This window comes from Schistocerca serialis, chromosome 4 (genome assembly GCF_023864345.2).
Source record: "Schistocerca serialis cubense isolate TAMUIC-IGC-003099 chromosome 4, iqSchSeri2.2, whole genome shotgun sequence".
NCBI classification, from domain to species: domain Eukaryota; kingdom Metazoa; phylum Arthropoda; class Insecta; order Orthoptera; family Acrididae; genus Schistocerca; species Schistocerca serialis.
Genome location: NC_064641.1, coordinates 947,608,238 through 947,628,800, shown reverse-complemented (window position 1 = coordinate 947,628,800; position 20,563 = coordinate 947,608,238). Strand labels below are relative to the sequence as shown.

General features: G+C 43.1%; 1 protein-coding gene across 1 annotated transcript in view; it reads right to left on the bottom strand.

Annotated features, from left to right (window-relative positions):
• Window positions 1-20,563, bottom strand: part of LOC126474851 (transient receptor potential-gamma protein-like) — a 528,586-nt gene that overhangs the window by 123,877 nt on the left and 384,146 nt on the right. Inside the window, exon 13 of the mRNA XM_050102331.1 lies at window positions 6,844-6,885. Coding sequence (XP_049958288.1) covers window positions 6,844-6,885 — 42 coding nt within the window. The remainder of the gene's footprint in view (window positions 1-6,843; window positions 6,886-20,563) is intronic.

Here is a 20,563-nt window from a genome sequence, read left to right as displayed (position 1 = left end):
AACGACTGTCTATATGCTTCTGAGTGAGCACCAATTTCTTGTATCTTATCGTCGCGGTCCGTAAGTGGAATGTATGTCGGCGTCAGTAGAATCGTTTAGCAGTCAGCTTCAAATGCCGTTTCTCCAAATTTTCTCAACAGTCTTCCTCGAAAAGAACTTCGCCGAAGCATCTCCGTAACATTTACGTGTTATTCCAACCTATAAGTAACGAATCTATAAGCCTGCCTCTGACTTGCTTCAATATCTTCCTTCAATCCGACCTGATACGGATCCCAAACACTCGACCATTACTCAAAACTAGGTCGCACCAGCGTCCTGTATGCGCTCTCCTTCACAGGTGAACCACTCTGTCCCATAAAATTCTCCCAATAAACCGAAGTCGACCACTCGCCTTCCGTACCACAGTTCTCACACGCTTGTTCCACCTCATATCGCATTGCAACGTCACGCCCAGACATTTAAACGACTCGACTGTGTCAAGCAGGACACTAATAATACTAAAACGGAACATTATACACACATCAAAAAAGTTTTGCATCACCCCGGATCCAACAACTCCTGAAGATAGACGTTGGCTGTGGATATTGTCTCACAGACTCAGTCCTTTTGACTATTCAAAGATGCCATCCGCCCAAAGATGTAAACAACCATGCATGAGTAACACATATTACACTCCTGGAAATTGAAATAAGAACACCGTGAATTCATTGTCCCAGGAAGGGGAAACTTTATTGACACATTCCTGGGGTCAGATACATCACATGATCACACTGACAGAACCACAGGCACATAGACACAGGCAACAGAGCATGCACAATGTCGGCACTAGTACAGTGTATATCCACCTTTCGCAGCAATGCAGGCTGCTATTCTCCCATGGAGACGATCGTAGAGATGCTGGATGTAGTCCTGTGGAACGGCTTGCCATGCCATTTCCACCTGGCGCCTCAGTTGGACCAGCGTTCGTGCTGGACGTGCAGACCGCGTGAGACGACGCTTCATCCAGTCCCAAACATGCTCAATGGGCGACAGATCCGGAGATCTTGCTGGCCAGGGTAGTTGACTTACACCTTCTAGAGCACGTTGGGTGGCACAGGATACATGCGGACGTGCATTGTCCTGTTGGAACAGCAAGTTCCCTTGCCGGTCTAGGAATGGTAGAACGATGGGTTCGATGACGGTTTGGATGTACCGTGCACTATTCAGTGTCCCCTCGACGATCACCAGTGGTGTACGGCCAGTGTAGGAGATCGCTCCCCACACCATGATGCCGGGTGTTGGCCCTGTGTGCCTCGGTCGTATGCAGTTCTGATTGTGGCGCTCACCTGCACGGCGCCAAACACGCATACGACCATCATTGGCACCAAGGCAGAAGTGACTCTCATCGCTGAAGACGACACGTCTCCATTCGTCCCTCCATTCACGCCTGTCGCGACACCACTGGAGGCGGGCTGCACGATGTTGGGGCGTGAGCGGAAGACGGCCTAACGGTGTGCGGGACCGTAGCCCAGCTTCATGGAGACGGTTGCGAATGGTCCTCGCCGATACCCCAGGAGCAACAGTGTCCCTAATTTGCTGGGAAGTGGCGGTGCGGTCCCCTACGGCACTGCGTAGGATCCTACGGTCTTGGCGTGCATCCGTGCGTCGCTGCGGTCCGGTCCCAGGTCGACGGGCACGTGCACCTTCCGCCGACCACTGGCGACAACATCGATGTACTGTGGAGACCTCACGTCCCACGTGTTGAGCAATTCGGCGGTACGTCCACCCGGCCTCCCGCATGCCCACTATACGCCCTCGCTCAAAGTCCGTCAACTGCACATACGGTTCACGTCCACGCTGTCGCGGCATGCTACCAGTGTTAAAGAGTGCGATGGAGCTCCGTATGCCACGGCAAACTGGCTGACACTGACGGCGGCGGTGCACAAATGCTGCGCAGCTAGCGCCATTCGACGGCCAACACCGCGGTTCCTGGTGTGTCCGCTGTGCCGTGCGTGTGATCATTGCTTGTACAGCCCTCTCGCAGTGTCCGGAGCAAGTATGGTGGGTCTGACACACCGGTGTCAATGTGTTCTTTTTTCCATTTCCAGGAGTGTATACGGAGGGGGTCCGACAGCCAATCAGCTCCAGTCATTCCACCAGGAAGGAGGTACACGGCTCGTATTGTCTGTATTTCAACCATGCCTAGATAGTCCATACCGCACTTCGATCGCGTCCGCATTGTTACTTTGTACCAGGAAGAGCTCTAGGCGTCTCGGAGTGAACCAAAACGACGCTGTTCCGACATGGAGGACATACAGAGAGACAGGAACTGTCGATGACATGCCTCGTTCAGGCCGCCCAAGGGCTACTACTGCAGTGGATGACCACTACCTGCGGATTATGTGTCAGAGGAGCCTTGACAGTAACGCCACCATGTTTTCGTGCAGCCACAGGACGTCGTGTTAAGACCCAAACTGTGCGCAATAGCCTGCATGATGCGCAACTTCACCCCTCACATCCATGGCGAGGTCCATCTTTGCAACCACGACATCATGCAGTGCGGTGCATGACGAATGGACCGCTCAGGATTGGCATCACGTTCTCTTCACCGATGAGTGTCGCATGTGTCTTCAATCAGACAATCGTCAGAGACGTGTTTAGAGGCAGCCCGGTCAGGCTGAACGCCTTAGACACACTGTCCAGCGAGTGCATCAAGGTGGAGGTTCCATGGTGTTTTGGGGTGGCTTTATGTGGGGCGGACGTATGCAGCTGGTGGTCATAGAAGGCACCGTAACGGCTGTACGATACGTGAATGCCATCCTCCGACTGATAGTGAAACCAGATCGGCAGCATATTGGCGACGCATTCGTCTTCATGGACGACAATTCGCGCCTCCATCGTGCACATCTTGTGAATGACTTCCTTCAGGATAACGACATCGCTCGACTAGAGTGGCCAGCATGTTCACCAGACATGAACCACTATCGAACGTGCCTGGGATGGACTGAAAAGGGCTGTTTGTGGACGGCGTGACCCACCAACCACTCTGAGGAATCTACGCCGTATCGGCGTTGTGGAGTGGGACAATCTCGACCAACAGTGCCTTGATGAACTTGTGGACAGCATGCCACGACGAATACAGGCATGCATCAATGCAAGAGGACATGCTACTGGGTATTAGAGGTACCGGTGTGTACAGCAGTCTGAAGGTATCGCTGTATGGTGGTACAACATGCAATGTGTAGTTTTCATGAGCAGTAAAAATGGCTGAAATTATGTTTATGTTGCTCTCTGTTCCAATTTTCTGTACAGGTTCCGGAACTCTCTGAACCGAGGTGATGCAAAACATTTTTGATTTGCGTAGGTTTGATCTTCCGACTCTTCCTCATTAAATTACATTTTTGCACATTAAGGGCTAACTGCCATTCACCACACCAACTGGAAATTTTGTGTAAGTCGTCTTGTATTTTCCTACAGTCACTCAGCTTGTACACCTTGCCGTATAGCACGGGATCATCAGCAACCAAGCGCAGATTGCTGCTGCCCTGTCCACCAGATCATTTGTGTGTGCAGAGAACAACAGCGGTGCTAATGCGCTTTCCTGGGGCACACCTGACGACACCCTCGTCTGTGATGGACACTCGCCGCCGAGGACAACATACTGGGTTCTACTATTTAAGAAGTCTTCGAGCCACTCACATATCTGTAAACTTGTTCTATATGCTCGGGGATTCAGCCTGTTGCCCTTCATTCATAGTTCGCAGTATATCACGTGAGAAAAGGGCAATCTGAGTTTCGCTCGAGCGATGCTTTCTGAAACCGTGGTGACTCGTGCATATAAGCTTCTAAGTCTCAAGAAAGTTTATTATCTTCGAACTCAAAATACGTTCACGGATTCTGCAGCAAACCGAAGTTAGGGATATTAGTCTGTAATTTTGTGAGTCTGTTCTTTTACCCTTCTTATGTACAGGAGTCACTTTCGCTTTTTTTCATTCGCTTGGAACTTTGTGTTGGGAGAGAGATTTATGATAAACGCAATCTAGCTAACGTTCAAATGGTTCAAATGGCTCTGAGCACTATGGGACTTAACTTCTGAGGTCATCAGTACCCTAGAACTTAGAACTACTTAAACCTAACTAACCTACGGACGTCACACACATCCATGCCCGAGGTAGGATTCGAACCTGCGACCGTAGCGGTCGCGCGGTTCCAAACTGTAAGGCCTAGGACCGCTCGGCCACCCCGGTCGGCGCTAGCTAAGGGGCAGTGCCGTAGAGTAATCTGGAAAACCGAAATGGGATTTCATCCGGGCCCGGTTATTTATTTGCTTTAAAATATTTCAGCTGTTTCTCTACGCCGGGGATGTTTATTAGTATGTCGTGCATGCGGGAGTCTGTTCGAGGGTCAAATGACGGTATGTTTGTACGCTTCTCCCGTGTGAACGATTTCTTCAACTTGAAATTTAATACTTCGACTTTCGTTTTGCTATCTTCAACTGGCACAGCAGACTGGTCGGCAAGGAACTGAATGGAAGCCTTACAATCGCTTAGCGATTTTACATACGACCAGAATTTTCTCGGATGCTCTGCCAGATCTTGTGCTAAGGTATGACCGCGGTAGTTGTTTTGTGCTTGCCGCATAAATGTTCTGACAGATACATGGAACCCTAATGACCTTTGCTTGTCGGTATTTGTGCGTTCTTCTTTGAACCGTGAGTGCAACAGCCTCTGATTCCTCAACATCTTACGAATTTCTATATTAAACCATGGCGGGTCTTTTCCATCCCTTATCCACTTCGTAGGCACATAACTCTCAAGACCACGGTTTACAATCTGCTTACACTTTGCCCATAATTCCCTTACGTCCATCTTACTGGAGCTAAGTGATGTCAGTTCACTATCTAAGTGAGATGCTAACAACTGCTTATCTACTCTGTCTAACACAAACACTCTCCTTAACTAATTTACTAACGTAAGGAATCACAGTTGTTGTAATGAGATCATGATCGCTAATCCCCGTTTCCATCCTGACACTGTCGATGAGGTTCGGTGTATTCGTAGCGACAAGGTCTGAGATATTCTCACTGCTTGTGGGCTGCTGAGCTAGCTGCTCAAGACAAGTTTCAGACAACTTCATAAGTATTTAGCACGACTGGCTGTTTGTGCGCTCCCCTCCCCCCTCCCCCCCCCCCCCCCCCACAATGACATCCAAGGCTATACTCGGTAGGTTAAAGTCGTCTCCAGCTAGTATTTCACGATTTCGTGCAGATGTCGTTATTTGGACGGTGAAGAGTGTGGAGGCAGCGCCTGACGTGTAGTGCACACCTCACCTCTTTAGGGGGACTCTACAGTTCTCAACCATGTGGCTCACATCTACGAAAGCGCTGCCTAGCTTCGAAGTCTTTGTTTAAGTCTTCCACTCGACGTAGAACCAGAGAACTACGATCAGTTCTTGTGAGAATGCTGCAAACTATGAACTTGGTTGAAACTCATTCTCAACCCTTTTTGGCAGTCACTGAAATGATCAGATCCCAGACGACAGACATCGTGTGTTTCAACGTGAGCATTTCAACCTTTCTCCCTCAATGGCTGCCGGAATTAAAGCTGTTCAGCGTTTTGAATACACACTGAGCCCACCTGCTGTTCCTTCCTATCCCTCGGTGCCATTTCCCTGAGAGGCATCATTATCCGTCGTACATTTGAACGCAAGATGATGAACAGGGCCTTATTCTTTTATGCCGGTCTCCCTTGACTCGGGACACAGCACACTTCCCGACATGGGCTCTCTTTCAGTTAGAGTGGAGGCAGCACTTCGAATTTATTGGTTAGGGGGATGCGTAAAGACACTTTCTCCCTGGTTATTGTCTCATCTGTACGGGGCGCCTAGTGGACGAGTAGCGACAGAACCTGTACTTTCGTCGGAGAAGACAGAATCCACGAGGGAGCGCAGTACTTGAGCTACGTTTAGTATCCCTGGTACGTGGCTCTCGGTACCCATCCAACCTCACACATTTGCGGCAGGTCCCCGTCGTGAGACAGCAGTGAAGTCGATTTCCAGCTGTTTATGAACGTCAACTAACTCATCCTGTACAAAGAGCAGCATTCACAGAGGGGTTGCATTATGGATTGTACAAGGTTTTACAGAACTGTAAATAAATAACTTCAAAGCAAGCTTGCTGACACTCGTTTAATTTCCACGTTTGATACAGTGTCTTGGAACTCTAGCATTAAGAAGAAGAAACATTTACTACATAAACCGCCTGCAAGCGATGCACTCCCGTCAGCTGACAAAGGTACTGGTCCATATTATGACGTGATGCGCTGCCCGTCTCCCTGTCTATGGCCTTAGCTACTGCCTTTCTGAAGTATATTTACCAATGAGCGGTGCTGGGACGGAGAGCGCAAGCTAGCCGGGCACCGTGTGCACGGAGTGAGAGCGGGGATCAGCACTCCTGCAATATGAGCGAGCAGCGGAGACGCGCATCGTGCCAGCAGTCTACGTTGTGTTTCGTTACTCGCGCCGCTTCCTCAGCTGCCCAGCAGGCGTACACAGAAATAGGGTCACTTTTCTGCGATCCTCGGCTGCTCACACCAGTGTAGGAACGGACGTGTGGACCGTATCATAGCAGTAAGGAAACTAATGCGGATTACCACGTGACAGGCACGTCATGAGCCGTGCGCTTACTCTTACACTGACAGCAAAGAAAGCTGTGTTTTTGTGAAAGCACGGACAACGTTTGACTTGCTTTCGCAGTTGAATAAGATGCCTTGTTGTAGAGACCCGAAGCAGAATGCTAGGGCAGAAGTGCTGTAAGAGCTACGAGGCAGTGGTGGAGCAGAGCAGAGTTGCGTGGGAGACACTTACCTGGTACCGGAAGTCCCTCTCGCTCGCTTGCTTCACCTTCCGCTGCAAAGAAACAACCATCAGACCATCAGACATGCAGCTTATCGGACTAATAAACGAAGGATAGTAGCCTTCTACTCTCAGGAATGGCTAGACGTGCATGGCATAAAAAGAAAACTAATCCACATTAATAATTAATAGATGTATCAACTTCATTTCGATTCTATTACTTTTTCTGAGGTTAATATAATAAATGTTGCAGGCTGTGCCTACAAACATTTTTGTGAGACTCCTGAAGTAAACTGTATTGAGGTATACAAATTTCTGTTTTTTTTTCACACGAAACTGAATATTGCAAAAATATATGTCAGTAATTTTATAGCACCGTTTTTTCTTAGTTATAATGAAAATGTTGATATACAGGAGATATAAAATAACAAAAAAATACGTTCAGAGCATAAAGCTAAATATGTTTACTAAAACATCGTATAAAAATACACACTGGTATTGGAGTTTATTTCATAAAGATTATCACTACACAAATAAAATTATTCCTTCAGAATGTATGGCCTAATATCATGTTTTAAAAAAAATTACTTTTATTAATAATTAACTTCATTTAGAGTCATTTGAATATTTAATGAACATCTGTGAATCCTAGCAAAGCAGTTTCTATTTAAGACAAGATCACATCAACAGAAAGTGAGTCGTGATTGGAAGCGGATTGTGTTAGCAACTATATTGCAAACGATCGTGAAACGTAAAGTTTCTCTACTGGAAAGGTTTCTACAAGTTGATTTGTCGTGTTTTATTTTATAGCTTTCTAGACGGGGAAATTTTAACAAGCATTTTCTTGTGATTAATAGTTCGGAGAAACTAAAGGAAATTTGTCCAACTGTATACGAATTGTTATGTTTCATGTAACAGCAACTACAATTGCATCTATTTTCCTCTTATTTGTTGTAATTGTAAACCTAGTATCTTCACAATATTTATTTTAAATGTCACTGAAAAAGATCAAACTGTTATTCATAACTAACTGAAATCTGTGAAACCTACAACTGATAATTCTTTGTTAATGTTTCTGTCATAGTTCCGTGTAATTTATGCTGGTGACTGGTTTAGAGCGTAGCCGTTCATTTTAAAACCAGACGTGCATTAAAAGTATTCATCAAAGCAAAATTCCACTGACATTGTACGTGGTTAAGATTCACACAATACACAGTCATACAAAACATATTCATTACATGTGTGATACATTCAGGAGATGAAAATGGCACTGAAAGCACAAGTCAACGATGCCAGTTTCATCTGCTGAATGTTGCACGCTGTGATGAGATTACTCTATATGCAATGTATGACGATGTATTGTGTGGACGTCGCCCAAGTATGTCAGTTGAATTTTGCTTTGATAGACACTTATAGCGCTGTCTGGTTTGGAAGGAGGAGAAGGAGATGAGTGTTGAACGTCCCGTCGACAACGAGGTCATTAGGGCCGGAGCATAAGCTCGGTTTAGGAAGGGATGGAGATGGAAAGCGGCCGTGCCCTTTCAAAGGAACCCTCCCGGCATTTGCCTGAGGCGATTTAGGGAAATCGCGGGAAACCTAAAGCAGGATGGCCGGACGCGGGTTTGAACCGTCGTCCTCTCGAATGCGAGTTCAGTGTGCTGACCACTGCGCTAGTGGAAACGAACGCGTGCGGTCGAAACTAGTCACTACTATAAATTACTTGCAATTGTGTCAGAAATTTAAACGAAGGTTTACCAGTGGTAGGTTGCCGGTCCTTCCCCAACAACATTGAACCGTATGAACTATTATTTATTAAGAAAAATGGAGAGAGTCATTAAACCGAAAGTTAACAGACTGTACAGGGACGGTACGTTGCAAGATGGTTTAGGAAATAAGGTCGAAAATGCGTGCTTACTGAAGTTACTAAATTTTTACACTGGATATAAAACATTTTTTTCTTATTTCTGTGTTGTTTCGTGAGGATATTATTGAACTTGCTTGAAAATGAAGCTCCTCTCCTGTCCCGAGGAATACATACAGTGAGACATGCACAGTGTCTGACAATGGCCACACGCAGTAGAAGTGGGCTGCCAGGGTGGCAGGACAGGCCGGTCACCGCACCAACAACGACAGGCAGAGAGAGGGAGAGAGGCTGCTGGAGGCGAGGGGCGGCCGTGGGGGCGGCGTGGGGCGGCACAGAGCGTCCTCTGGCGGCGGCGGAGGCGGAGGGCGCGGGCGCCTCTTGTTGTGCGGCCCCCGAAACTAATATACTTACTTACTCCTTGGCGCTACAGCCCACGCCTTGGCCTCTCTGATGGTCACAGCCCAATACTGACCATTTTCTGCTCGTTTCCTCCATCTCCTGACTACAGTAACTCTCAAATCTCCACATCCTCCAGCCATCGTTTCCGGGCTCCCTCTTTGCTCCTTTTGCCACCTGTGTTTTCTGTGTAAATCTTTTTGACAGCTCGATCCTCTGACGTTCGCTCTACATGGCCCAGCCATCTCAATCTGTTACATTTAATTTCAGTCACCGAGTCAGGATTTCTCTACAGTTCTTCCAATTCCTTGCTTCTCCTTATCCTCCATTGCCCCGCCTCATATACGGCTCGAAAAATCTTTCTTAATATTTTCCTTTCCCATCTTCTCGAGAGCTCTTCTGTTACAGTCATTGTCCACGTTTCTGAGCCATACATTACCACCGGTCTTATGACTGTTCGATAGACAGTCACCTTCCTTCTTCTGCTCATACTACGTGACTAAAGGATCTCGATCAGGGTCCAGTAAGCTCTATTTCCTGCGCTAATCCTAGATTTTATTTCTTCTCTTATTCTGCTATCCTCGATAACCAGTACTCCCAGGTATTGGAACTTCTCTCATCTGTTATAATTACCTCTGTTCAACTTCATATATTTCTCTTTAACAACATAATTTTTATCATTTTTCCTGGAAGCAAGACCCAACTGTTCTGCCTCCTTTTCCAGTCTGTCAAATCCTTCTTCCATTTACTTCAAACTTCTAGACAAAGTGTAAGTAGGCTGTTTATGTTTTCTTTATGTAAGTAGGCTGTTTATGTTTTCTTTATGTAAGTAGGCTGTTTAGGTTTTTTATTGGTAACGCCACCTCTGTGTGAAAAACACTGGCTGTGCTGTGTGCAGTCTGTGTCTAGTTTGCATTGTTGTCTGCCATTGTAGTGTTGGGCAGCGGCAGCTGGATGTGAACAGCGCGTAGCGTTGCGCAGTTGGAGGTGAGCCGCCAGCAGTGGTGGATGTGGGGAGAGAGATGGCGGAGTTTTGAAATTTGTCATGAACTGCTATATTTATATATGATGATATCAAGGTAAATACATTGTTTGTTCTCTATTAATATCTTTGATTTGCTAACTATCCCTATCAGTAGTTAGTGCCTTCCATAGTTTGAATCTTTTATTTAGCTGGCAGTAGTGGCGCTCGCTGTATTGCAGTAGCTTGAGCAGCGAAGATTTTTGTGAGGTAAGTGATTTGTGAAAGGTATAGTTTAATGTTAGTCAGGGCCATTCTTTTGTAGGGAATTTTGAAAGTCAGATTGCGTTGCGCTAACAAAATATTGTGTGTCAGGTTAAGCACAGTCCTGTATAATTGTTCAAAGGGGAAGTTTCATATGGCGACCCTTAGCCGAGGATACCTCACTGGAATTTTCTGATTTTTTCTTGTAGTTTGTGTAATTAGTGTAGCTTTTGTTTATTGCTAGCGCGTAATTGTAGAGAGGATCTCCTTTGTAGTTGCAGTCTTTCATTGTTGTTGTGGCATGCATGTTAATGTGCATCAAGTATTTCGCTGCTGCGCTTGCAATTAACGAGATATTATTTTCAGTGCTATGTTAATGTGTTCTCTTATTGTTGCTCTTCAAATTGTGTTTTTCTGTGTTGTCGTGTGAAATATTGCGACAATAATGGCGTGTGAAAAACGCAATACTAGGCTCCAAAGTAAACTGAGAAATGACAGTGAAGAAAGCAGTGTGTTAGCGCCACCGAGTAATGAATTAACTAATGTTCAAAGTAGTAATTTGGTAATTGTACATAGGGAAATGGAGCGGGCTGCAAACAATGGTGTAGACAGTGAAACAATTAGTGAACAGGGAAGCATTATCGATCGATCGGTCGGCAACAGCTCGCCTCAGGAATCCGAAATGACAGGACACAATCTTGCAAATACTGTAGATTCAGGTTTTGCGTCCTCATCCTTTTCTCAAATAAGTCAAGACACATTTTCTGCTATTCAAACTGCGAATATTGCCGGTTCAAATGTGTTGCCGAATAGCACTGAGGAACATGTTTCAGACACCAGTGCACTGTTATTACAGTTAATGCAACAAATGGGACAAAGGCTACAAAAGTTAGACACAATAGAACAGAATCTTCAACAGTTAGACACAATGGAACAAAATCAGAGACAAACACAGCAAAAGCTTCAAAAGTTAGACACAATGGAACAACACCAGAGACAAACACAGCAACAGTTAGACACAATGGAACAAAATCTTCACACCACTCTTGAACAAACACGTGAAGATTTAACTACTGAGTTACATAACATTGAATCGAAATGTCAAAAAGTCTGTAATGACGTAAAAACACAAATTTGTGAGCATTTTCAACCTATTTTTTCGTGGCATGAAAATGCATTACAGAATCACGAAGCAGCCATAAAAGAACTGCAAACCATTGTTCATGAAAATCATGAGACCTTGTGGGCTAAAATTGACTCAGTTGCATCTACCGATTCGGTTACGCAACTCCCAAAAACTCAGGAAAACTAAAAGGACACAGTAGATTCGATTTCAACACAAATGGACACTCTGAAACTTGGTTCAGAAAAACACACTGAGGAAATGTGTTCACTATCGGAGAAAGTAGCCGAACTTTCGGATCAGGTCACTAATCTATCTACGAAGGTAGATGATAATCTGAATGACACAGAAGAGTGCAAACAAATTAGGAAATTCAAACAAAATCAGAATCAGATTAATACACAACACCAAAGAGAAATCCGGGAAGTACAAGATCAGCTGACACAGTTAATACAAGAATTACGTATTTCAGAGGATACTCGCGCCCCAATACGGGAAGAGGGACACAGAAATACGGAACAGCCACAAAATAATAACACAGGGCATTTCGGAAGTTATGAAAGAAATTGGCAATGTGCACCGAATTTTGAGATGGAACGGCCGACACGACCTAACAATGACCGATATGCGACTCGCCGACATGATGATTTTGACTATAAGCTGTTCATTACTACACGTAAATTCAAAACATTTAAGAATTCTGGCAACGACATTCATCCACAAGCATGGCTCCATCAATTCTCGCATTGTTTTCCTTCCAACTGGTCGTTAGAACACAGATTAGAATTTATGTGTGGCTACTTGGAGAATGAACCAGCTGTAAGAATGCGATCGGTAATTCACGATTGCCACAGTGAAGGAGAATTTTATCATGCCTTCCTCTCAGCATATTGGTCACAAGCTACACAAGACCGAGTAAAACATAGCATCATGATGATGAAACACTTTGAACAATCTGAATTTTCCAATCTTGTCAAATATTTTGAAGACATGTTGCACAAGAATCAGTACCTGACAAACCCATACAGCCCCTCAGAACTCATCCGCATTTGCTTAATCAAATTGCCTGAACATTTACGACATATTATTTTGGCAGGACGTTGCGAAGACGACATTGAAGCTTTTCAGGGACTCCTACAAGAATTAGAAATTGACACAGACAGTCGCCGGATGCGAAAACAGGAAAACAATCACTACAGGTCACATACGTCACAATTCCGTGATGACAGAAACAATAATTGGACACGAAAAGGCTATTCTTACAACGCAAATCGTGACCAAAACAGACACCACCCATATGACAACCACTGGCAGAGTAATAATAGTTACAGAGAAAGATCGCATTTACGTAGTAATGACTATCACAGAGACAATCAGAGAAACAGACAATATGGGAACCAAAACAATTATTACCAAGGGAGGCAGAATAACTTCAGACGCAACAGTTCGGCGCACAGTTACGATTCAGGGAGAAACTCTCCACCACGTGACGGACAAGGAAGAAACTATGGAATCTACCGACATGACGACAGACGATATATTCGTAACGACAGACCTGAATTGCATCAGAACTGGCGGGATTCAAACAGAGCAGGGCACTTTCGACAACGTGAATTTGTAGAAGTTAGGTCTCCTAATCCCAATAACAACGCGCGCCAACAAAGAGACTCGCGCCGCAGGCACCCACGTGCGCCGGCTGGCTCAGAGAAAAATAACATAGACGCTAACCTTGAGAAAAATTCCAGTATTCTTTACCGACGTATACCGCATGACAATTGCATTCAAGTTCAAACTCTGAGTACTATAAAGAGTAAAGGTTTACACCAGATTTCACATGTAAAACCGTTTATTGAAAGATAATCTGCTTTTTAACTTTGTCTTTGCCATATAACTTTTCACTTCACATTTCTAGTATGCTTTGTCAGACTTAAGAAACTGTTAATATGCAACAATGTTTGAAGTTAAATATCAGTCTAGAACCTAGGGAACATTTTTAAACAGAAATTACGATTGCATTGTTATAGTGAACAGACGACACAGTGTTGTATTTGTACATTCTTGCTTGTTAGTTGCACGATTACGTAACGACTATAAGGCTCACATACTTAGAACATCTACTGACACTGCTAATGAGATTTTAATGCAACATTTTGGTTTACTTGAAAATACATTCTGGATTTAAAGTACTTTCTGCGAGATACCAGATGACACAGTGGTTAGTTTATGTGACAGCTACACGATTTTTATCACGACGCTACTAATGAGTGACAATTTACAATGTTGCTATTGCGGTGTATCTGTTTTATATCTGCACAGTTTTTCTGAATTCTTCTGGAAAGCAAAACATGTTTTATTAGTAACTTTTGTGGTATAGCTACAAGGAGACAGCCTTTTCCATAGCACAACAATACGTTACAGCACAGTACTTTCATCATCACAACAATAAGCGTAATAACTAAGATATCTCTACGCAAAGCATTTCACTTTTGTTTATCATGAGGTAAGTACATTGGCTTCTGCAGAACTTAGCTTTCGGAGGAAAATAACTACGACACTTCCACAGAGATTATCTTACAACAAGATGCACATTTAGCGCTACAGGACACGCATTTCAGTGATTAATTTTGTACTTAAAACATTTATTTTTAAAGATTTTTGAATTACAAAGAAAGTTTTCCGTGATACATTTCATTCCATTGCTGTAATCTGTAACACCTGAGGGTATAATTACATTAATCCTCAGGGGTGTACACGCTTACTTTGTGTACCATGTGTGTGGCAACCACAAGGAACCCTAGCTAATATGGTATTTGCTTATACAACTTTACACATCGGTACCATATTTCTCTAACACACAAATTACACAGCTATCTGATCATTTAACTGAGAGATAAACATTTTTTTACTACATCAGTGACACATGTTTACGCAATACACAGTTGGGTAACTTCACACTTATGAAACTGTATTTTGTCTGTACTTTGTAAACTGTTCATATTTTTTCGGAATCATTGTGATACTATGAGAGCTTTGAATGATGTATTTGGTAAGGTTGCATGATTTTAAAGTACGTTTGAGGTAGATGACACTATTGAAATGAGCAGAGAATTTTTTTTAGGTTTTGAAATTATTGCAGAAAGCTACGACGTTTTTGAGATTTGACTGAGGTGTTATGATGTTATTATTACGACGACGATGTGTACTATGCTGTTGAGATATGTTTATGATCAATAAGATGATGCTACCGTATATGAGGAATAAGAAGTATGTTGGAAACCAAGAATCGTGCTTTAAGAGTTATGAAATGTGCGTAAATGCGTGACTGTATCACAATGCTGACGAATATTTTATTTGGACACTTATATTTATAGGATTTTCTTTCTACAGATTTGCAACGCTAATTCTTGACCTGTGAAATATTTTTATGTGAGACTGTCACTGTAGCGGAAACTGCTGTCGTAAATATTTCCGTAAGAAAGTTAAGTGACCACCTGCACGTAATGCGGCGCAGGCACCCACCTGGGCGACAGCTGCCCGAAAAAAAAGCCATTAGCCTTTCAGGGGCACAGGTAGAAAAAAAAAGGGGGAGGCCATTATCTATTCTTACATCTGCAAACCTGATAATGACAAGTGTCTTTCTACGAGAGTTGAGAGCTACTGACTTACGAAATGCCACATAGCTATTAAATGATGTTTTTATGCTTTGGTTTGTGTAATTGCTTATTTCATTTGACATCTGTTTTCCAGCTGTGTTTCAGCATTGGTTTCATAAAATAAACTTAGATGCATTTGCTAATGTGAACACTTTCTGTCAACAGATCTATTAAATGATAATTTTGTAATCCACATTCTTTAAAAAAAGGAGCACTTGGAAAGGAAAGAACAATAAGAAGGGACTAGTAACAGTAACTGGACACATAATTTTCTTTTCAAGTACATGGTAATATTTCTTTTACAATAGTTGTTGTGGTGCACCACTTTAATTACATAGACATTAAGATGTGAATATACATTTCCCTTATCTGCATTGTTGTTTTTAGTGTACTATTTTTTCTGCTTGAGCTATGTCATGTTTCGATATAAGCTGCTGTTTGCCAGGCATAGTGCTACTGAACTTTAATTTGTGTTACTCTGCTAAGCCAGATTTATTTTTTGTTTGCTGTGCATTGCCTCATATTAGTTGTAATGTTGAATTGCTTGGTAATTTAGATTTACTGTAGCTTGCTTTGCGATTTTCCATTTTTTTTCATTGCTGTTTATATTAATTGTTTTATGTGCTGCTGCATTGCCTCGTCCCTTGGTATATATATCTGAGCTCAGTAGATTTAAGTTAGCTTAAGAGGGGTAGACTATATAAGAAACTAACTATGATGACTTGGAAGAAATGTATTGAGAAGTTATATGAAAATGGTTTGGGGGAAAAAAAAAAGGATACTGTACAGTGGAGAAAAATTATTTTTGACAGAGGATGTGAACAGAATACAGAAAGCAGGCTTAGATAGGACTTTTGGGAATAATGATGAACGACCGGAGATCTCCATGCAAAATACTGCAGTAAAACAAACCCTGTCCTTTCCTTTTGTGTTATCCCACTATGTGTTTGTGTACCCTTGTGTATTTGTTTTCTTCCTGTCTCTGTGTAGTTTCATAGAATTTTTTCTTCTTTTAATATTAAGCTACATTCACTATGATGAGGAATACTGTTATCCTCAAATATAATTGGCATTAATAATATGTTATTTACCTTATAAATATGCTTACACATTATTTATTCTGTTTTGTTTTAATGCTCATGTGTGAAGTTGATGTTTCGAAAGTGATTCTGATCTTTTCTTTTTGTACTCATGTCATAATTCCTGTAACACTGATGTATATGTTTATTTCTATTCTTTTGTAAAGCCTGTACTACAAATGTTATCTGTATTGTTATGTTTTAATGATGTATTTTGTACCTTTGTAATTATATTTTCGTGTTATAATATTGTAATTGACACCAGTTAATCAAATTAAATAACTTGTAAGTTCCATTTCACTGCACACGTTTCTGTTGGTCATAGTATAGGGACAATATGTGAGAAGTAGGGACTGTTAGTGTTTGCACGTGTGTTGATAATTCAGCAAGGGACTGGATAACAGCATTGCTCGTTCTAAGGACAATTCCAAAAAACTTTGTGAGTGCACAAGTGGTGGTTATGGACTTGCTATATTAACTGCAAGACTCTTCACTGGTGATTGTGCACCTGCATAATCACAACAGATGGCTGCTGGTCATCTCTACCAGGACTACAGTGGGCCTGTCCACACTTTCTACAACGACTGCAGTGGGTCTGCACCTTTGATGACCCACCAATACCGTAATCTCTACCAGGACTACAGTGGGTCTACTCTGTGATGACCTACCTACCAGTATTCTTCAAAACGTCGAATGACTCTGCTGTGGGTTTCCACTGTTGTGGCCCATTACCTGTCTGCACGTCGAGAGTCAGCACTCTCTTTCCGTTGGAAGAACAACACTACTTCTTCAAGACTGCATGGAAATCCACTACTTCTGTGTGCATTTTATTTTACTGCTCAGACTTTGATAAAAGAAACGGCAGTTTTACTGTGATGAATGATCAGGACTGTCTTTATGGACTGTGAGAAAATTTTAGCTTTTGACCAACATTGTATCAGTAAGTGTGTGCATTTGATATCTTTGTTATTGTAATTATGAAAAATTTTATCAAATCATTATTGGCCACTGCCCAAAAATATTTTGTAAAATTTTTTGTGGGGAGCATGGGGGCTATGTAAGTAGGCTGTTTATGTTTTCTTTATGTAAGTAGGCTGTTTATGTTTTCTTTATGTAAGTAGGCTGTTTAGGTTTTTTATTGGTAACGCCACCTCTGTGTGAAAAACACTGGCTGTGCTGTGTGCAGTCTGTGTCTAGTTTGCATTGTTGTCTGCCATTGTAGTGTTGGGCAGCGGCAGCTGGATGTGAACAGCGCATAGCGTTGCGCAGTTGGAGGTGAGTCGCCAGCAGTGGTGGATGTGGGGAGAGAGATGACGGAGTTTTGAAATTTGTCATGAACTGCTATATTTATATATGATGATATCAAGGTAAATACATTGTTTGTTCTCTATTAATATCTTTGATTTGCTAACTATCCCTATCAGTAGTTAGTGCCTTCCATAGTTTGAATCTTTTATTTAGCTGGCAGTAGTGGCGCTCGCTGTATTGCAGTAGCTTGAGCAGCGAAGATTTTTGTGAGGTAAGTGATTCGTGAAAGGTATAGTTTAATGTTAGTCAGGGCCATTCTTTTGTAGGGAATTTTGAAAGTCAGATTGCGTTGCGCTAACAAAATATTGTGTGTCAGGTTAAGCACAGTCTTGTATAAATTTTTCTAAGGGGACGTTTCAAAAGTACACACATCATCAGATTTTGGTGCATACGGTTAAACAGAGTGCCACCTCGGTTATCAGTCTCTAGCCTTTGCATCACTCTCTCCGACACTGTGTTGAAGGGTAGCGTGGATAATACATCATCCTGCCTTAACCCTCGGTTGACCTCAAATTCTTTAGAAAGTTTTCCTTCTACTTTTACCTGGCATTTTGTGCTGGTGAGGGCCATTTGTACCAGTCTGATAAGTTTACTTGGGAACTCCATCTCCATTAAGGTGACATATAGCTTTTTTCCTTTTAACACTATCATAGGTCTGTTTAAAGTCTACAAAAAGTTGGTGTACATAAACATTATATTCATAACACTGCCTTATAGTGAAGACCGCATTGGTAGTCTCCGAGTATTTCTTCTGTAATTGGTGTAAGTCTCATAGCAATGACTTTGGCTAATACTTTGTACACCACGCTGACTAAAGCAATACCGCGATAATTTTCACAGTTTGCTTTGTCCATCTTCTTATGAATCGGGCATATAATGGCCCTGTTCCACTGGTCTAGCATCTCCTTCTTTTCCCATATTTCCACTATGAGCTGATGTACCAATCTTGTTAGATGTTCATCTCCACCCTTGACCATATCTGCTGAAATGTTATCATTACCTGGAGCCTTATTATTATCTAGGCTCTTAATTTCTTTCCTAACCTCCTTTATTGTTGGTACAGGTACAGGTCTTTCATCTTGACTAACATTCTGCCACGGTTGGTGACCCTCTGTTTCGTTTTCTTCCAGAACTTCTCTTTCTGTAGTGACATTCCGCTGCTCACGAAAATATTCGGCCCATCGGTCTAGAACCTGTTCTTCTCCTCCTATAAAATTTCCTTCTTTATCTCTGCAGAATACTGTACGTGGTTGGAAGCCTTTTTCCGTTCCTGAACTCTCTTGTAGAATTTTCTTACTTCTTGATCATTATATTCTTCTTCCAGCTCCGTAATCCATCTCCTCTCTAGTCCTCGTTTCTTTCTTCTGCAAATCCAAATCCTATCTGCCTCTGTCCTTTTCTTCATGAATTCTTCTGTATTATATTTTGTTGTCCTGTTTATCGTCCGCAGCTCGTGGTCGTGCGGTAGCGTTCTCGCTTCCCACGCCCGGGTTCCCGGGTTCGATTCCCGGGGGGGGGGGGGGAGTCGGGGATTTTCTCTGCCTCGTGATGACTGAGTCTTGTGTGATGTCCTTAGGTTAGTTAGGTTTAAGTAGTTCTAAGTTCTAGGGGCTGATGCTCATAGATGTTAAGTCCCATAGTGCTCAGAACCATTTGAACCTGTTTATCATTTTCTTCCTTGCCTCATTTCTCTCTTCCACTGCCTTTTTACAATCTTCATCGTACCATCCTACGCTTCTCACCATTTCTTCTAAAACTAAGACTTCTTCTGCAGTTTCTTGTAGAGCTTCTTTAATCACACTCCCCTTCAATGCTTTCCAGAGCTTGGTTTCGTTTAGCCTAACACTTTTTCTGCAGTTCTGTTTCAAACTTTTCGGATACTTCCTTCTCTTTCAATTTGGAAACATTGTATGTTCGCGGAGCGTTTCTCTTCCCTCTGGATCTATAGACTGCTATTCTTTGTCTGTATTTCACTCTTAACATACAATGATCCGGATCGCAGTCAGCCCCCCCCCCCTCCCCGACACCTGTAGCTATCAACTTTAAGGATGTCAGACACATGTCCTCTGTCGGAAACTAATGAATAATGATGTGACTCCTTTTATAAGAGTTATTTTTGTATCATCCAAGTCAGTGTGTTCGTGCAGATTGATATTGGTGGATTTGTCGAAATACAAGGGTCGGAACTTAAATAGAGGCAACTATTTATTCACAACCGATACAAAAGAATTAAATGTTTGAACCTGTTACTGTCCTTCAGAGTAGTCACCAGCGTTGTGTAGAACCCGTTGCCAGCGATGTGGAAGGCGTAGTATACCTGTTCTGTTGATGGTGCGAATGGAAATGGTTCAAATGGCTCTGAGCACTATGGGACTTAACATCTGTGGTCATCAATCCCATAGAACTCAGAACTACTTAATCCTAACTAACCTAAGGGAATCACAAACACCCATGCCCGAGGCAGGATTCGAACCTTCGACCGTAGCGGTCACGCGGCTCCAGACTGAAGCGCCTAGAACCCCATGGCCACACCGGCCGGCTGGTGCGAATGGAGTAGTCTAAAGTTAGAGTGATTCTCGTGTACGACTGTGATGGTGTTATCCTAACGCATTACGTGCCTCCACGGCAGACCGTCAATGCACAGTGTTACTGTTCGTTTTTGGAGCATCTCTTGCGACCAGCTTTGCGAAAGAAGTGGCGACATTTTCTGCGCAACCCACCCATCATTTTGCACGACAATGCGCGGGTGCATACAGCGCAAGCTGTGGCTGCTCTGTTCAGTCGATGGACTTAAGTCCTTGTGACTTTGATTTGGTTCCTGTGATGAAGGAAGCACTTCGTGGCATTCGCATCAGAACTGTTCCAGAGATTCGACAGGCAGTGGAGCGCTCCATTCGCACCATCAACAGAACAGGCTCTGCTAAAGGTATACAACGCCTTCCACATCGCTGGCAACGGCTTCTACACAACGCTTTGAAGGACAGTAACAGGTGCAAACATGTAACTCTTTTGTATCGGCTGTGAATAAATAGTTGCCACTATTTAAGTTCCAACCTATGTATAATCACAAGAAAACCTCAATGT